The sequence below is a fragment of the Trachemys scripta genome, chromosome 12 (genome assembly GCF_013100865.1).
Source record: "Trachemys scripta elegans isolate TJP31775 chromosome 12, CAS_Tse_1.0, whole genome shotgun sequence".
In the NCBI taxonomy this organism is placed as follows: Eukaryota; Metazoa; Chordata; order Testudines; family Emydidae; genus Trachemys; species Trachemys scripta.
The window spans coordinates 42,432,704-42,447,956 of NC_048309.1; the positions used below are offsets into that span (position 1 = coordinate 42,432,704).

The 15,253-nt window shown below is 53.6% G+C and overlaps 1 protein-coding gene across 1 annotated transcript in view; it reads right to left on the reverse strand.

The window, feature by feature from the left end:
• Positions 1-1,832: 1,832 nt before the first annotated feature.
• Positions 1,833-15,253, reverse strand: part of LOC117885530 (alpha-1B-glycoprotein-like) — a 129,475-nt gene continuing 116,054 nt past the window's right edge. Inside the window, exons 8-14 of the mRNA XM_034786803.1 lie at positions 12,522-12,611; positions 12,104-12,406; positions 9,023-9,325; positions 5,068-5,397; positions 4,418-4,519; positions 3,660-3,781; positions 1,833-2,541 (exon numbers count right to left, since the gene is read on the reverse strand). Coding sequence (XP_034642694.1) covers positions 2,395-2,541; positions 3,660-3,781; positions 4,418-4,519; positions 5,068-5,397; positions 9,023-9,325; positions 12,104-12,406; positions 12,522-12,611 — 1,397 coding nt within the window. The 3' untranslated portion in view covers positions 1,833-2,394. The remainder of the gene's footprint in view (positions 2,542-3,659; positions 3,782-4,417; positions 4,520-5,067; positions 5,398-9,022; positions 9,326-12,103; positions 12,407-12,521; positions 12,612-15,253) is intronic.

Sequence of the window (15,253 nt, forward strand, 5' to 3'; positions counted from 1 at the left end):
AGGAGTTTAGGAGGAGGCTTGGCATGGAGCTAACTGACCCAGTGCCACGTTGTGAGCGTAAAAAAGTCATGCGGACTATTGTACGTTTTGCTGTTTATGCTGTCCTTAAACACTGCCTTAGGGAAAAGCTTTTGGAAGATTGTGAGGGCTGCATCATGGATGCCCCAGGCCAGCGGTACCATGACTGTGTGACTTGGACTTCAATGGATATAAACTGCAAGCTCCGGGGCCTGTGTGCTGAGCTGTGTTTGGAAAGCTTATTAAACGCTGTTATTGCCATAGGTTATGCTATGTAATGTCTGTGCCTAACCCAAGAACATTTAGCGCAAGGGGTGACCTTGATAAATGCTGTGCAATTCAGTGGAGACCCTGAGCGTGCTTTAAAGAAATTGACCAAACCGGAAGATGCCTGCTTACAGTGTTATATTGACCGTCTGGTCCGCACAAAAAGTTACGGGACCCTGCTGAAAAAAAAGACTATTTGTAAGAAATCTAAAAGGATTAAGTTAGAGAACGGTGAGGGGAGAAACATGCGATATAAAACTTGGTAGCTGTAAATAAAAAGAAATCTATTGAGAAGGGCTTTGTGACAATCTGTGACGATCTGTGTTTGCCTCTGCAGGCCCGAAAACATACGGGTATAAGCTGTCGGGAGATAAGGCCTGTATGAAAGTCAAAGGGATTACTCTGGACATAGAAGATCAACTTTGACAGTTTGAAAGATCTAGTCCTGGACTATTGCACGGGCCCGCGAGAAAAAACTCAAAAAAGATAGAGGTGCAGCAGCCCTCTATCGTAAGGAACAAAAATCAGTGGCAAATAGAGACAAAAACCCTTAAGAAAATGCAGAAAGTTGTTTACAGCAAGAGGCTCCTAGGCTTTTGAAAATGGATACAAGGTGGTATATTATAAAATAAAAAAGGGGCATATTCCTGAGGTGCAGTGCTGGGAGCTGGGGGGTTCTGGCTGGTGCCTTTCTTGTGTGATTCATGAGTGGCTCTGGGAGCATTCATGCAATACAGCTGGGTGTGGGGATCCACATGTGGTTGTGCTGAGTGATCACAGCGCCTGGAGCGGCTTGCTGCTTCTCACTAGCAAAGCACTGTGAGACACAACCCAGATTGGAGAGAGTTCAGGGGGCACAGGGGTCCCATGGTCCCAGGCTGCACCCCGGGGATCCCGTCACAATGGTCACTTACACCAAAAATCACATCGCTCTTAGGTTGCTTCCAAGCTAAAGAGACCAGTCACTTACCCCAGATCAACTGGTACCCTAGATCCTACACCAAAACAACGCCTGTCGCCAATCCTATTATAAAGGTTTATTAACTAGGAAAAAGGAATAGAAAAGTTATCTGCAGGTAAAAGCAATCAAATAGACACACGCCAATGAGTTACTATGTAAATCTGAAGAGTGACAGATTTGTGGTGATCTGTCAATTCAAAGGGCCTTTCGGGGCAGACGTAGGAGGCAGCCCCTGGGGATCTCTGGCTTCAGTTCAGAGTCTCTGGCCCTTCTGAGTTCAGACAGCCAAAATGAGGAAATTTCTTCTTCTCAGGGATTTTTATTCCCTTCCCCCAGAGTTCAAAAGCAGGGGACAAGTTCCCATCTATGTCTCCTCTATATGGGTTGGGGGACGCAAGCAATGAAGTGTTTTGTCCTCTGATGTTCCACAATGGTTTGTCAGGTGTCTATGGGCCTGCTTTTGCTGGGCAGGAAATAACACTTCTTGTGGCAAACTCCTATTTCACACTTGGTCATGCTTCTCTCCAGACTGTGGGCGTTTACAGTTTCAGAGCAAACACTTATAACATTGGATATTCACATTATCAGTGAGATTAATGCAGGCAGCAACATACAAGCATTTCATAGCATCTAAACACTAAAGACATTCTTATAAGACTAATACCTATTTAGAGGAAATCTAACACACAGGTGACCTGGTCCAGTCTCCGGCTGTGAGGTTGTAAGTTCTCAGATAATGCCGGCTGCCTGGGTAAGAGTGGGCATCAAACCAGCCAGGAGCACACAAGCCAGGCTGTTTTGCTTATCTGCCAGTTAGCCTGATTCATGCAGACACATGAATCCACATTCCTTTGTCTAGGGTCGGCTTCTTTATCAACTACATTCATAGCATATTTCCAGCATACATACGTAACACTTGCTACACAATCCGTGCATACATCACGCAGTGGTGTTCATGACCAACGGGTTACGAGTTTTTATATGATCCCTGACAAGATGCTGGTTGGCTAAATATTCTAGCAATGGTGTTTTGGGTGTGCCCCTCGCCATGAGGCATAAAAGGCCTCTTGGGGTATAAAGGGTTAAGGATATGGATGTCTGGAGGAGGGGGAGAACATGCAGAGAGACATAGACAGAGTGTCTCCTCCTTATTTAGTTGCCTTCCAGGTGTGCGTTGTCACCACCTCGCTATACAGCACATGCTCATCTTCAACAGGTTTTGGTTTTTTTGTCATCTGGGACGTGTGGGCCTGTGAGGCCGGGAATGCTATGAGTGCGTAGGTGACTTCTGAGCCCTGGTGGGGGAGGAAAGAGACATGGTGAGGGGGAGGGGTGCACAGACACTAAGTACTTGGATGCTGGAGTGGAGAGTTCGCCTATAAAATAGGTAGTTGCAAAGACATTGGAGGACAAGATCAAAGTGATCTTAAAGAAAGGGAGAATTCCCCTGAAATCAGTAAAATGGAATTCAGGGAAGTGCAAAGTACTCCCTTTAGGAAGGAAACATTAAAGGCAGCAGGACAAAAGGGGTTTAACTTGTACGGCAGCAGTACCGCAGAAAAGGAGTTCTAGTGGAGCACAAATTGCAGATGAGTCGATAGCACGATGCTGCTGAGAAAAAGGCTAATCTCATTCTGGGCTATATGAACAGGACTGTCGTATGTAAGACACAGGAGGTAACTGTTGTTCCACTCGGCATGGTGAGGACTCAGCTGGAGTACTATGTCGAGTTTTGTGTGACTCACTTAAGAAAGATGTGGATAAACTGGAGAAGGTCCAGGGAAGAGCAACAAAAATGATCAGAAGTTTAGAAAATATGACCATGTGGAAGGGTGAAAGAATTGGGCATGTTTAGTTTAGAGAGGGGGGACCTTATAACCATTTTTTTACATGACATTATAAAGAGGACAGTGCTCAATTGTTCTCTGTATCCACTGAAGGTAGGACAAGATGTAATTGGCTTAATATGCGGCAAGGGAGATTTAGGTTAGATATTAAGGGAAACTTTCCATCTCTAAGGGTAGTTAATCTCTGGAACAGGTGACCTAGGGAGGATGTCATCATTGGAGGTTTTTAAGAACCGTTGGACATCCCGTTGGGATGGTCTAGGTTTAAGTAATCCTTCCTCGGCACAGAGGGCTGGACTAGATGGCTTCTTGAGGTTCCTTCCAGCCCCACATTTCTGTGATTCAATGGAGGTTTGGGGTGATGGTGCAAGGGATGATGAATTCCCAGCCCTGCCTCCTGTGTGAGCAAACCCTGTGCAGCATCTCTTTGTGGCTGTTACCTGGCTGTCCCACCCCAGAGAGGCAGCTGCATCTTAGGAGTGGGCAAAAATTTCAGGCCTTGCCGTTTCCAGGTGGTTGGACTGTGCTGGGGTTTGAAGCTTAGCCTATAAATCCATTCACGTTACCTGTTCCATCCGCTCTGCTCCGGCACCCGTGGCTTTTGATCCCTTATTATCATGACCAGGATCCAGGTTCCTGGTGTGTTCTCCGGGCTCAGATCCCTTGGTGCTTTTCAGAGGCTTTGGAACTAAAACAGAACCAGATGAGAATAGAGCTGAGGTGGGGAGAGATTGTGAGGCAATGCCTAGCTGCAATGTGCAACCTTGAGAAAGAAGAAGGTAAACTCAGCTTTGTAACTATTGATTTCAGTGTGTGTGTGATTCTGGGGCTTCTGCCAGGGCACAGGGGAAAAACGGTCCCACAATTTATCTGAATTTGTTTAAATCTATATTTTCCCAGCCCAGAGGCATGAAGACGACTGCACATTTTAAATTATTTTACCCTCACTTCGCCCTAACCACAACCAAAGGTCTTAGTGCTCACATCAAATGAAATGATTTGTCTTCAATCAAACTTCAGCTGAGTTGGTTATTTGACATAATGTGCTAATAAATGGAACATGTATCACTACACATTGGAAAGCCTATACATATTTTTTTAGAACTCAATCTTCTTATTGTACTTTGTCTTCTTATTCAAAGGTACATACCTCCTTTACCAGGCATATTTGAGAATTTGGTTTCCGTACCCACACGGTGGTAGGATTCTTTGTGGTTGTTAATGGTTTAAAATTATTTACACTGATCACTACAGAACAGTTTTTGATGAGACCATATCACAGGAGCATGTGGGAGATCACACCCCTTTGCCCCCTTTCACTCACCTCTTTTCCTCCTATGGCAGTAGCAGATGAGAGCAGCCAGGACTCCACCCAGAAGTAAGATGCCACCAGTTCCCAACAGAATATCACGGGTGTAGTGTGAGGCTGTTCATGCCACAGAAAAGAAAAGGGAGGGAAGGGGACATGAGAACAGCCAGGCAGCCATGTCAAAAGGTTTGGGACCCACAGAGGAATCTGTCCTTGAAACAAATTTGCTGTGACGACAACCTCTCACTATGTTGTCTATTGCACATTCCATCTGTAACAGCCTGCTCCCTTTCCAAAGAGGGGAAGGATGGTCCAGTGGTTATGGAGCTGGTCTTCAACACTAGCTATGGGGGTTCAATTCCCTTCTATCCTGTGGGACTCATCTTCTTTTTCCCTCTATTCCCCATCTCTGAAATGGGCACTGAGGGGCTAAATCCATTAACAACATTGTGAGGAGCTCAGATAATAGGTCACATGGCCATTGAAGTATCATAGATAGAAAGGGCATGGGAGGAGAGGGAGGATTTTCATCTCCACTTTAGTTTCTATCTCCATGTGACATCTGTCACCTCATCCGACCCTCTTTCCCTGGAGAGCTCCAGGGGATGGTTCCCCTCCAATGGGAGCAAACCAGGAGCTGGATTAAGAAATTAGGGAAGTCTCACCTGTCACAGTGACAGTCACAGCCCGGCTCCTGGGGGACGGGATCCACCTTCCACCCACGTTCTCCTCGTACCCGCAGGTGAATTCCCCGGTGTTGTTAGGACCAGCCTGCGGGATGCTGAGCAGAGAGATGTTCATAGACCTGGTGCTGGGCTCTGTGGTGCTGATCTCAGACTCCACATTCCCAGGAATGAGCTTGACACTGTCCTTGTAGAAGTGAAACCTCCGCTGACCAGCATCCCTGGGGCCCGTGCAGGTGATGAGCAGGGGGAGCCCTTCGCTCACCACTCCGGATGGGGGATCCATGCTCAGCGAAGGCTGGGGAGGGGGATCTGTGGGGATTAAAAACAGGAGAGGGGTCAGCAGAGGCATGGCGGTGGAGAAAGTAGAGATGGTGCCCAGAATTCCATTTATTTACAGCTGAACTTTATTCTCTCTCCAGAGTCTCGTGGTTCTCTTCAGGATCCTGAGGGGCTCCCCACACAAATGAGTGAGAGCCGGGCTGGGGTGGGGATTGCTTCCGTCAGATACAATGTTGGGCTGTGACATGGGGGTCAGAAGGTGGGCGGGGGCACCAGGCCATGACTCATTTTCTGTCACCCCTCCATTACTAATGCTCCAGCCCCTGATATTTACAGAGATCACGGTAGATAGGGAGACTGACTGAGAGCTGGGTGGTCCTGGTGGGATTCTACATTCCCAGAGGGGAGAAGCACAAGATGGCCATGTTGGACGCCCAGATCTGTTTCTGTTTGGCAGCCATGTCCTTGGCTATGTTGACTAGCCATAGGTTGTGCTGCTCTCTGAAGGGCGGCCATATTGGAAATCAGGCAGCCATATTGGATAAATGTGTCCTGGGCTGTGCTGAGCAGCCTCATTTTGTGGCTGTGTTGGCATCAGAATAGCAGCCATGTTACCAGTTAGGTGGTCATGTAAAGCAGTGAGGAGGCCATTTTCCCAGCTGGGCAGCCATGTTAGGCCCAAATGTTGAAGCGTGAGGCTCATCAGGAAGGAGCATGAAAGAGCAAAGAGGGGGCAGAAGAGGAGGGGAGTAAAAGGAGCAGATGTAAATTTAAAGACTAGAGTTCAGTGTGGAAGGAGGAAGAGAGGATAATAAGCAGAAGTGGAATCATAAGAGGCAGGAGTGGGGGCCAGAGGGACGTAGCGCTGGTCCTGCTCCAGTTCTCTGGCCTGTGCAATGCTGGAAGTCAGACAAGATGAGCAGTGTGGTCATTTCTGGGCTGGCAACCTATGAAGTATGATCTATGATCCATTGACTGGCCTGGATTATCCAGGTCTGGAGCTCTGGTTTCTTTACCTCAGCTGTTACCCCAGCTGGCCCCTCCTGGCTGAGATGGGGGCCACGTCGGAGTTCAACTCCCTTCCTTGGCTGTGGGGTGTGTGCCTAAGAGAAATGAGTTGGGGGAAGGGCAAAGCAGAGAGGCTGGGAGCTGGTCTGGAGAGCAGAGGGAGAGGAAGATGATTGTTCTGTGGAGAGGAGAATCTGGGGCAGAGAGGTCAGTGGAGAGGGGGAGAGGAGAAAGTCCCAGGCTCTGGTATGGATCTCTGGGCAGTCTGGCTGGGGGCATTGCTGGGGAGAGGCAGAAGGCACTGGGAGCACTGGGATCATGGTCTGGGGCTGCAGCAGCACAATTCCCGGCTGAAGCTTGGAAGGGATGGAGAAGGGTCCTCCCCAGCGATGAGTCTCATGTCTCACCCACCCACAGGTGGAAATAGGATCTCACCCATCACTGACAACAGGAAAGGAGGGCTCCTTTCAAATGGGAGCTTACGTCCACGCTCCACTGTCCAGTACAGACAGGTGTACGCTTCGCTGTCTGCTGCATAAGTTGTGCTGATCAGCCACGTGTTGTGGCTGGAGACGCCGTTGGAAATCCGCCCCCTCTTTGATTTAATAATTTATATCCCACATTGATTCCTCACTCCTTAGACCCAAGCACCTGAGCGTGACAGGCTCCCCTCAAATATAGATGGGGTGAAGCGGGTCTAGAGAGCGTGTTGGGGGAGGTGCAGTGTCTAGTATAGAGATAGAGAGGGGGACCCCCACAACAGGAGGAGGAAACGTATATGAGAAAAGTCCCTGACACACCGACACAAACCACCCCGATCTCCCTGTCCAGTGCCGCCTAACTCAGGCTGATGGAGATGGGCTAGTTCTCCCCAGGTTCGATCTCCCAGCTGGATGGGGGTACACGGTACAAACAGGTGCTGTGATTCTCAAGGGGTGAGTGATGCAGCCCCTGGATAAACGCCCAGCTGAGATGATCTATCTTGCAGCCATGTCAAATTGGATCCTGCAGTTTTGCACCCCAGGGGCAAACCCACATGTGAGGGAAACAGGCTCGCCGGAGAGGTACCGGGAGTGGTCTGGGCTCAGGGATAGGGATGGGGCTGCAGTGGGGTCAGGAAAACAGGGGTCAGCATTAGATACAGAAGAATGTCACACACGGGTAGTAGGAACGTGCCTCAGAGCCCTGGGTGTCCCCGGGGAGCGTCACACATGTTCTCTGCTGAGTAAGTCGTGCTGATCACTGAAGAGTCCTGGCTGAGGACTAATTTTGGGATCTGCTCTGCTCTGTGATTGAGGACCCTGTATCCCGTCGCCCTCTCACTTCTGGGAGCCGAGCACTTGAGGGAGACTGACTCCCCTTGGATAGAGATGGGGTGCAGGGAGCCAAGAGACAGCGTGGGGGTGGTGGAGGGTCTGGAATGGAGATCGAGGGGGGAACCTCCACAAAGTGAGGAGGATAGGGAGATAAATGAACAAAGTTCCTAACATACACAAATCAACCTGATCTCCCTGCCCAGTGCCGCCTCCCCCAGGCTGGTGGAGAGGGGCTGGTTCATCCCAGCTGGGATCACCCGGTCAGACAGGCGCCAGTACACGCAGGTGCATGACCCAGAGCCCCCCTGACCCTGTGACATTCAGGGTTTGAGGGAAGCTACCCCCAGATGAGCCCCCAACTGAGATGCTCCATGGCCCCAACACGTCGAATTGGATCCTGCATCTTTGTGACCCCAGTGGCAGCCCAGCCTGTGAGGGGAACAGGCTCTCTGGGGAGGTACACAGGGAGACCAGGGCTCAGGGAGAGGAATGGAGTTGCAGGGGGGGTTGGAAAAAGAAGGATCAGGATTAGTTACTGAAGAGTGTCACACCTGGCCGGGATCTCTGGAAGGCCTGGGAGGTGAGGGGCAGATGTTACCAGGTTACATTCATCTCAGCAATTAGAGAGCGCTGGAGACTTATCTGGTCCCTGTCTCAGGTGTGAGCATCACCCAGTCATGCCACTGGGACTGAGGACCTCTTTGCAGATCAGATCCCTGCTTTCAGAGAAGAATTTGGATCTTATGGTGCTTTCACCCCCGGGGCGCGAGCACCTCAGGGTGCACCTTTGTCTCCCATAGACATGGGCAGTAGGGGATCCTGGTGTATTGGTGATGGCAGGGGGACGGGGTGACAAGAGAAACTGATCCATCTCCTGGTGATAATCATGAAAGAAGCAGCAGGGCTGCATCCTCTGTGAGTCAGGAGAACAGGGCTGCGAGCTCTCCACAGCAGTGCCCAGGGCTGTGAGCTTGCCCCACAGCAGTGCTCTCTTAGTGCCAAACATTAGTGATCAGCTGGGACCCTCTCTCCCCACCGCGTGTCGGACACCAGGGCCTGACACTGACCAGAGAGGGGGGAGATTTGGGGTTTGTTTCAATAACCATCTCCAAGTTTTCAAATATTACGTCTGCCTGGGATCCTCCAAAATTTAAAATAGCACCAATGCCCCCCCCCAAAACACACCACAGGATCCAGAGAGCCAGGGAGTGACACTGACCTGGTGGGTGCCCTGTCCCGAGCTGAGTGACTGGGCTGTGATTCACCCTGTGAATGGAGGAGAGATATCCCGCCAGAGGGCCAGGAAACAGCAGGAGACAGGGGGGTCTCACCTCTCAGTGCTATGGAGATGGGTTGGCTCGTCTTCGATGCAATTTCTCGCCCAGACACTGTCTTCCAGGATTTACAGCTGTACTCTCCAGCTCGCAATCCAGACACCCCCGACAGTCGAATCAACTCAGAGTAACTGTACCGGGGTGAGCGGAATTCCTTGGAGTGGATTTTTTGGCCGTTCCTGAAGAACCGGACCCCGGACACGGTGGACACCCCAGCTGAGCACGTCAGGGTCACAGCTTCTCCAGTTACGTAGACAGGCTGCTGCGGGGACACGGTGAGCTGGGGAGCCGGGTCAGGGTCTGGAAAAGACAAGGGGGTCGGTGAGGAGACGGTTCCTATTTGGGCGGCTGGTGACACAGACGTAGAGGAAGGGCCAAGAAAAGAGCAGACGCGGGAAAGATCCTGGCCACAGACCCCAGCCAGCCCCAGCTCAGTGCCCAGTAATTTCATCACTACCAGTCCATGCAAACACTGAGCAGCAGAGATCTCACTGCCCGGGAAAGCACACGGGATCAGCGTCCCCTCCTTGGAACCTGAGGGGGCAGCTCCTGCCCAGGGCCAGCTCAGCCTGCAGGGGCTGGGAGGGGAGGGCTTGTGTGGCTGAGGCCGGGGGTGGCAGGGAGCTGCCCCCAGCAGGCACAGACCAGGGTTCTCTGTCCTAAGGGCAGGTGGTAGCGACGTGTCTAACAGCCCCGGGCACTCCCTGGGGAGCATCACACAAGCTAACTGGGATCTGGCCCCATTGACTCCAAAGGAGCCAGGGTCATTTACATTGATCTGGCTCTACCCATAGACTCCTTTGGAGATTTTGCTCATTCTTACCTGCTGGGATCTTGCTCATTCCTAGCGAAGACTCTGAAACCAGCCCCTGGTCCCACTGGCCCCTTGGGCTGTTTTTTTAACCAATGTTTCTTCTGCGTCAGAGGGAGCGTTTGCACAGACGGGGAGTAACGGGCCCGGGGAGCTTTTCCAGTCCCACAAACCTTGACCCTGTGTGACGGGTATTGACCCTGCACTGGCACTAAGAGGGGTAACAGGAGCTGGAGAACTTGTTACATCAGAATCCTGCAAGTTGGTGATCCCCAGAGTAGCCCAGCCTGTGAGGGGAACCGGCTCTCCAGGGAGGTACCCAGGGAGATCACGGCTCAGGGAGAGGCACCGGGCTACAAAGGGGTCTGGAAAACAGGGGTCAGTGTTAGATACAGAAGGTCTCACCCGGCAGAGATCTCTGGAAGGACCTGGGAGGTGAGGGGCAGATGTTATCCGTTGAGCCATGCAAACGCTGAGCAGCAGAGATCTCACTGACGGGAAAGCCAGTGGTACCAGCGTCCTCTCCTTGGTACGTGAGGGGGGCAGCTCCTGCCCAGGGCCAGCTCAGCCTGCAGGGGCTAGGAGGGGAGGGCTCGTGTGGCTGAGACCAGGCAGTCAGGGAGCTGCCCCCAGCAAGCACAGACCAGGCTTCCTCACGCTAAGGGCAGGTGGTAGGAACATGCCTCAGAGCCCTGGGTGTCCCCGGGGAGCGTCACACATGTTTTCTGCTGAGTAAGTCGTGCTGATCACTGAGGTGCCCTGGCTGAAGACTCATTTGGCGATCTGTTCTGTGATTGAGGACCCTGTATCCCGTCGCCCTCTCACTCCTGGGAGACAAGCACTTGAGGGTGACTGACTCCCCTCGGATAGAGATGGGGTGCAGGGAGCCAAGAGAGAGCGTGGGGGTGGCGGAGGGTCTGGAATGGAGATCGAGGGGGGAACATACACAAAGTGAGGAGGACGGGGAGCTAGATGAACAAAGTCCCTAACACACACAAACCAGCCTGATCTCCCTGCCCAATGCCGCATCCCCCAGGCTGGTGGAGAGGGGCTGGCTCTTCCCAGCTGGGATCTCCCGGTCGGACAGGCATATCCAGTACACGCAGGAGCATGACCCAGAGCCCCCCTGGCCCTGTGACATTTGGGGTTTGAGGGAAGCTGCTCCCAGATGGAGCTGAGATGCTCCATGGCCCCACCACGTCGAATTGGAATCCTGCAGCTTTGTGACTACAAGGGCAGCCCAGCCTGTGAGGGGAACAGGCTCTCCAGGGAGGTACCCAGGGAGACCTGGTCTCAGGGAGAGGAACAAAGTTGCAGGGGGGTTTGGAAAAAGAGGGATCAGGGTTATTTACAGAAGAATGTCACACCCGGCCGGGATCTCTAGAAGGCGTGGGAGGCGAGGGGCAGATGTTACCAGGTTACATTCATCTCAGCAATTAGAGAGGGCTGGAGACTTCTCTGTGGGAAACTCCCTGCACCCCTGCACCACACTAAACCCCAATGCAGCACTGTGCTCACATCTTACCCAGAGAGAGGTAGGGCCTCCCGGTGTGGGATCTGCTGGCTGGAATAGGTTTCCCAGTGCACAACAGAGCTAAGGGGCGGCTGGTCCCTGTCTCGGGTGTGAGCATAAGCCAGACACTCCACTGGGACTGGCGACCTTTTGCAGATCAGATCTTATGGTGCTTTCACCCCCGGGGCCCTAGCACCTCAGGGTGCACCTTTGTCTCCCATAGACATGGGCAGTAGGGGATCCTGGTGTATTGGTGATGGCAGGGGGACGGGGTGACAAGAGAAACTGATCCATCTCCTGGTGATAATCATGAAAGAAGCAGCAGGGCTGCATCCTCTGTGAGTCAGGAGAACAGGGCTGCGAGCTCTCCACAGCAGTGCCCAGGGCTGTGAGCTTGCCCCACAGCAGTGCTCTCTTAGTGCCAAACATTAGTGATCAGCTGGGACCCTCTCTCCCCACCGCGTGTCGGACACCAGGGCCTGACACTGACCAGAGAGGGGGGAGATTTGGGGTTTGTTTCAATAACCATCTCCAAGTTTTCAAATATTACGTCTGCCTGGGATCCTCCAAAATTTAAAATAGCACCAATGCCCCCCCCCAAAACACACCACAGGATCCAGAGAGCCAGGGAGTGACACTGACCTGGTGGGTGCCCTGTCCCGAGCTGAGTGACTGGGCTGTGATTCACCCTGTGAATGGAGGAGAGATATCCCGCCAGAGGGCCAGGAAACAGCAGGAGACAGGGGGGTCTCACCTCTCAGTGCTATGGAGATGGGTTGGCTCGTCTTCGATGCAATTTCTCGCCCAGACACTGTCTTCCAGGATTTACAGCTGTACTCTCCAGCTCGCAATCCAGACACCCCCGACAGTCGAATCAACTCAGAGTAACTGTACCGGGGTGAGCGGAATTCCTTGGAGTGGATTTTTTGGCCGTTCCTGAAGAACCGGACCCCGGACACGGTGGACACCCCAGCTGAGCACGTCAGGGTCACAGCTTCTCCAGTTACGTAGACAGGCTGCTGCGGGGACACGGTGAGCTGGGGAGCCGGGTCAGGGTCTGGAAAAGACAAGGGGGTCGGTGAGGAGACGGTTCCTATTTGGGCGGCTGGTGACACAGACGTAGAGGAAGGGCCAAGAAAAGAGCAGACGCGGGAAAGATCCTGGCCACAGACNGGTAGCTGAGCACGTCAGGGTCACAGCTTCTCCAGTTATGTAGACAGGCTGCTGCGGGGACACGGTGAGCTGGGGAGCCGGGTCGCGGTCTAGAAAAGAACAGGGGGTAAGAGGAGGAGATGGCTACTTGGGCGGCTGGTGACACAGAAGCAGAGGAAGGGCCAGTGAAGAGCAGAAGAAGGCGGGACACTGGACACAGACCCCAGCCTGCCCCAGCTCAGTGCCCAGGAACCACCTCTCAACCGGGCCATGCAAATACGGAGCAGCAGAGATCTCACTGCCGGGGAACCCCATGGGACCAGCGTCCCCTCCTTGGTACCTGAGGGGGGCAGCTCCTGCCCAGGGCCAGCTCAGCCTGCAGGGGCGGGGAGGGGAGGGCTTGTGCGGCTGAGGCTGGGGCTGTCGGGGAGCTGCCCCCAGCAGGCACAGAACAGGTTCCCTGTACAAAGGACAGATGGTAGGAAGGTGCCTCAGAGCCCCGGGCACCCCCTGGGGAGCATCACACACACCAGCTGGGATCTGGCCACATTGACTCTAAAGGAGCTCGGGCTTATTTTCATTGGTCTTGCTGAACCCACAGACTCATTTCCAGTTTTTTTTTATTCTCACCAGCTGGGATCTCGCTCTCTCACGGCGAAGTTTCTGAAACCAGCCCCTTGTCCAACTGGGCCCTTGGGGTGTGTTTTAACTAATGTTTGTGCTGCATCATAGGCAGCATTTGCACAGACAGGGATTGACAGCACTGGGGAGGGTTTCCAGTCCCCAAACCCTGACCCTGTGTGATGGGTATTGACCCCGCACTGGCACTAAGAGAGGTAACAGGAGCTGGAGAGTTTGTCACATCACAATCCTGCCAGTTGGTGAACTCCTGGGATAGCCCAGCCTGTAAGGGGAACCGGCTCTCCAGGGTGGATACCTGGGGATATCACGGCTCAAGGGGCAGGACCGGGCCACAGACAGCTCTGGAAACAGGGGACAGCATTAGATAGAGAAGAAGGGCAGACCCGGCAGAGATCTCTGGAAGGACCTGGGAGATGAGGTGCAGCTGTTACCTGCTGAGCCATGCAAACACGGAGCAGCAGAGATCTCACTGCCGGGGAACCCATTGGGACCAGCGTCCCCTCCTTGGTACCTGAGCGGGCAGCTCCTGCCCAGGGCCAGCTCAGCCTGCAGGGGCGGAGAGGGGAGGGCTTGTGTGGCTGAGGCTGGGGCTGTCGGGGAGCTGCCCCCAGCAGGCACAGAACAGGTTCCCTGTACAAAGGACAGATGGTAGGAAGGTGCCTCAGAGCCCCGGGCACCCCCTGGGGAGCATCACACACGCCAGCTGGGATCTGGTCACATTGACTCCAAAGGAGCTCGGGCTCATTTTCATTGGTCTTGCTGAACCCACAGACTCATTTCCAGGTTTTTTTTATTCTCACCAACTGGGATCTCGCTCTCTCACGGAGAAGTTTCTGAAACCAGCCTCCTTGTCCCACTGGGCCCTTGGGGTGTGTTTTCACTAATGTTTGTGCTGCATCGCAGGGAGCATTTGCACAGACAGGGATTGACGGGGCTGGGGAGGGTTTCCAGTCCCCAAACCCTGACCCAGTGTTATGGGTATTGACCCCGCACTGGCACTAAGAGGGGTAACAGGAGCTGGAGAACTTGTCACACCAGAATCCTGCAAGTTGGTGATCCCTTGGGCAGCCCAGTCTGTGAGGGAAACAGGTTCTCCGGGGAGGTACCCAGGAAGACCAGGGCTCAGGGAGAGGGACCGGGCCACCAACTGGTCAGACCCGGCAGAGATCTCTGGAAGGATGTGGGAGGTGAGGGGCAGATGTTACCCTCCGGGCCATGGAAACACGGAGCAGCAGAGATCTCACTGCCGGGGAACCCCGTGGGACCAGCGTCCCCTCCTTGGTACCTGAGGGGGAAGCTCCTGCCCAGGGCCAGCTCAGCCTGCAGGGGCTGGGAGAGGAGGGCTTGTGCGGCTGAGGCTGGGGGTGTCGGGGAGCTGCCCCCAGCAGGCACAGACCAGGCTTCCCTGCACTAAAGGCAGATGGTAGGAAGGTGCCTCAGAGCCCCGGGCATCCCCTGGGGAGCATCACACACGCCAGCTGGGATCTGGCCACATTGACTCCAAAGGAGTCAGGGTCATTTACATTGATCTGGCTCCACCCATAGACTCTTTTGGAGATTTTGCTGATTCTCACCAGCCGGGATCTCGCTCATTGCTAGCAAAGACTCTGATACCAGCCCCCTGGTTCCACTGGGCCCTTGGGGTGTTTTTTAAACCAATGTTTCTTCTGTGTCACAGGGAGGATTTGCACAGATGGGGAGTGACGGGGTTGGGGCGGTTTTCCAATCCCCAAACCCTGACCCCGTGTGATGGGTATTGACCCCGCACTGGCACTATGAGGTTTAACAGGCACTGGAGAGCCTGTTGCATCAGAGTCCTGCCAGGTGGTGACCCCCAATGCCGAAAGGGAGCCGGTACGGGCCGGTACCGTGTACCGGTAAGAAGACGGTACTGGCCCGTAGCAGCCCACATACAAGCGCTGCCGCGGCAGTGCTTTAACATCCCTGCCCCTTTTGCACCCCCCAACGGCAGCCCCAGGGCCGGTGCAAGGAAGTTTCGCGCCCCAGGCAAAACTTCCACCTTGCCCCCCCCAGCCATGCAGCAGCTCCCTGCCCCCTCCCCACCCTGAGGCGCCCCCCCAGTGGCAGCTCTCCCCCTGGGGAGCCATGC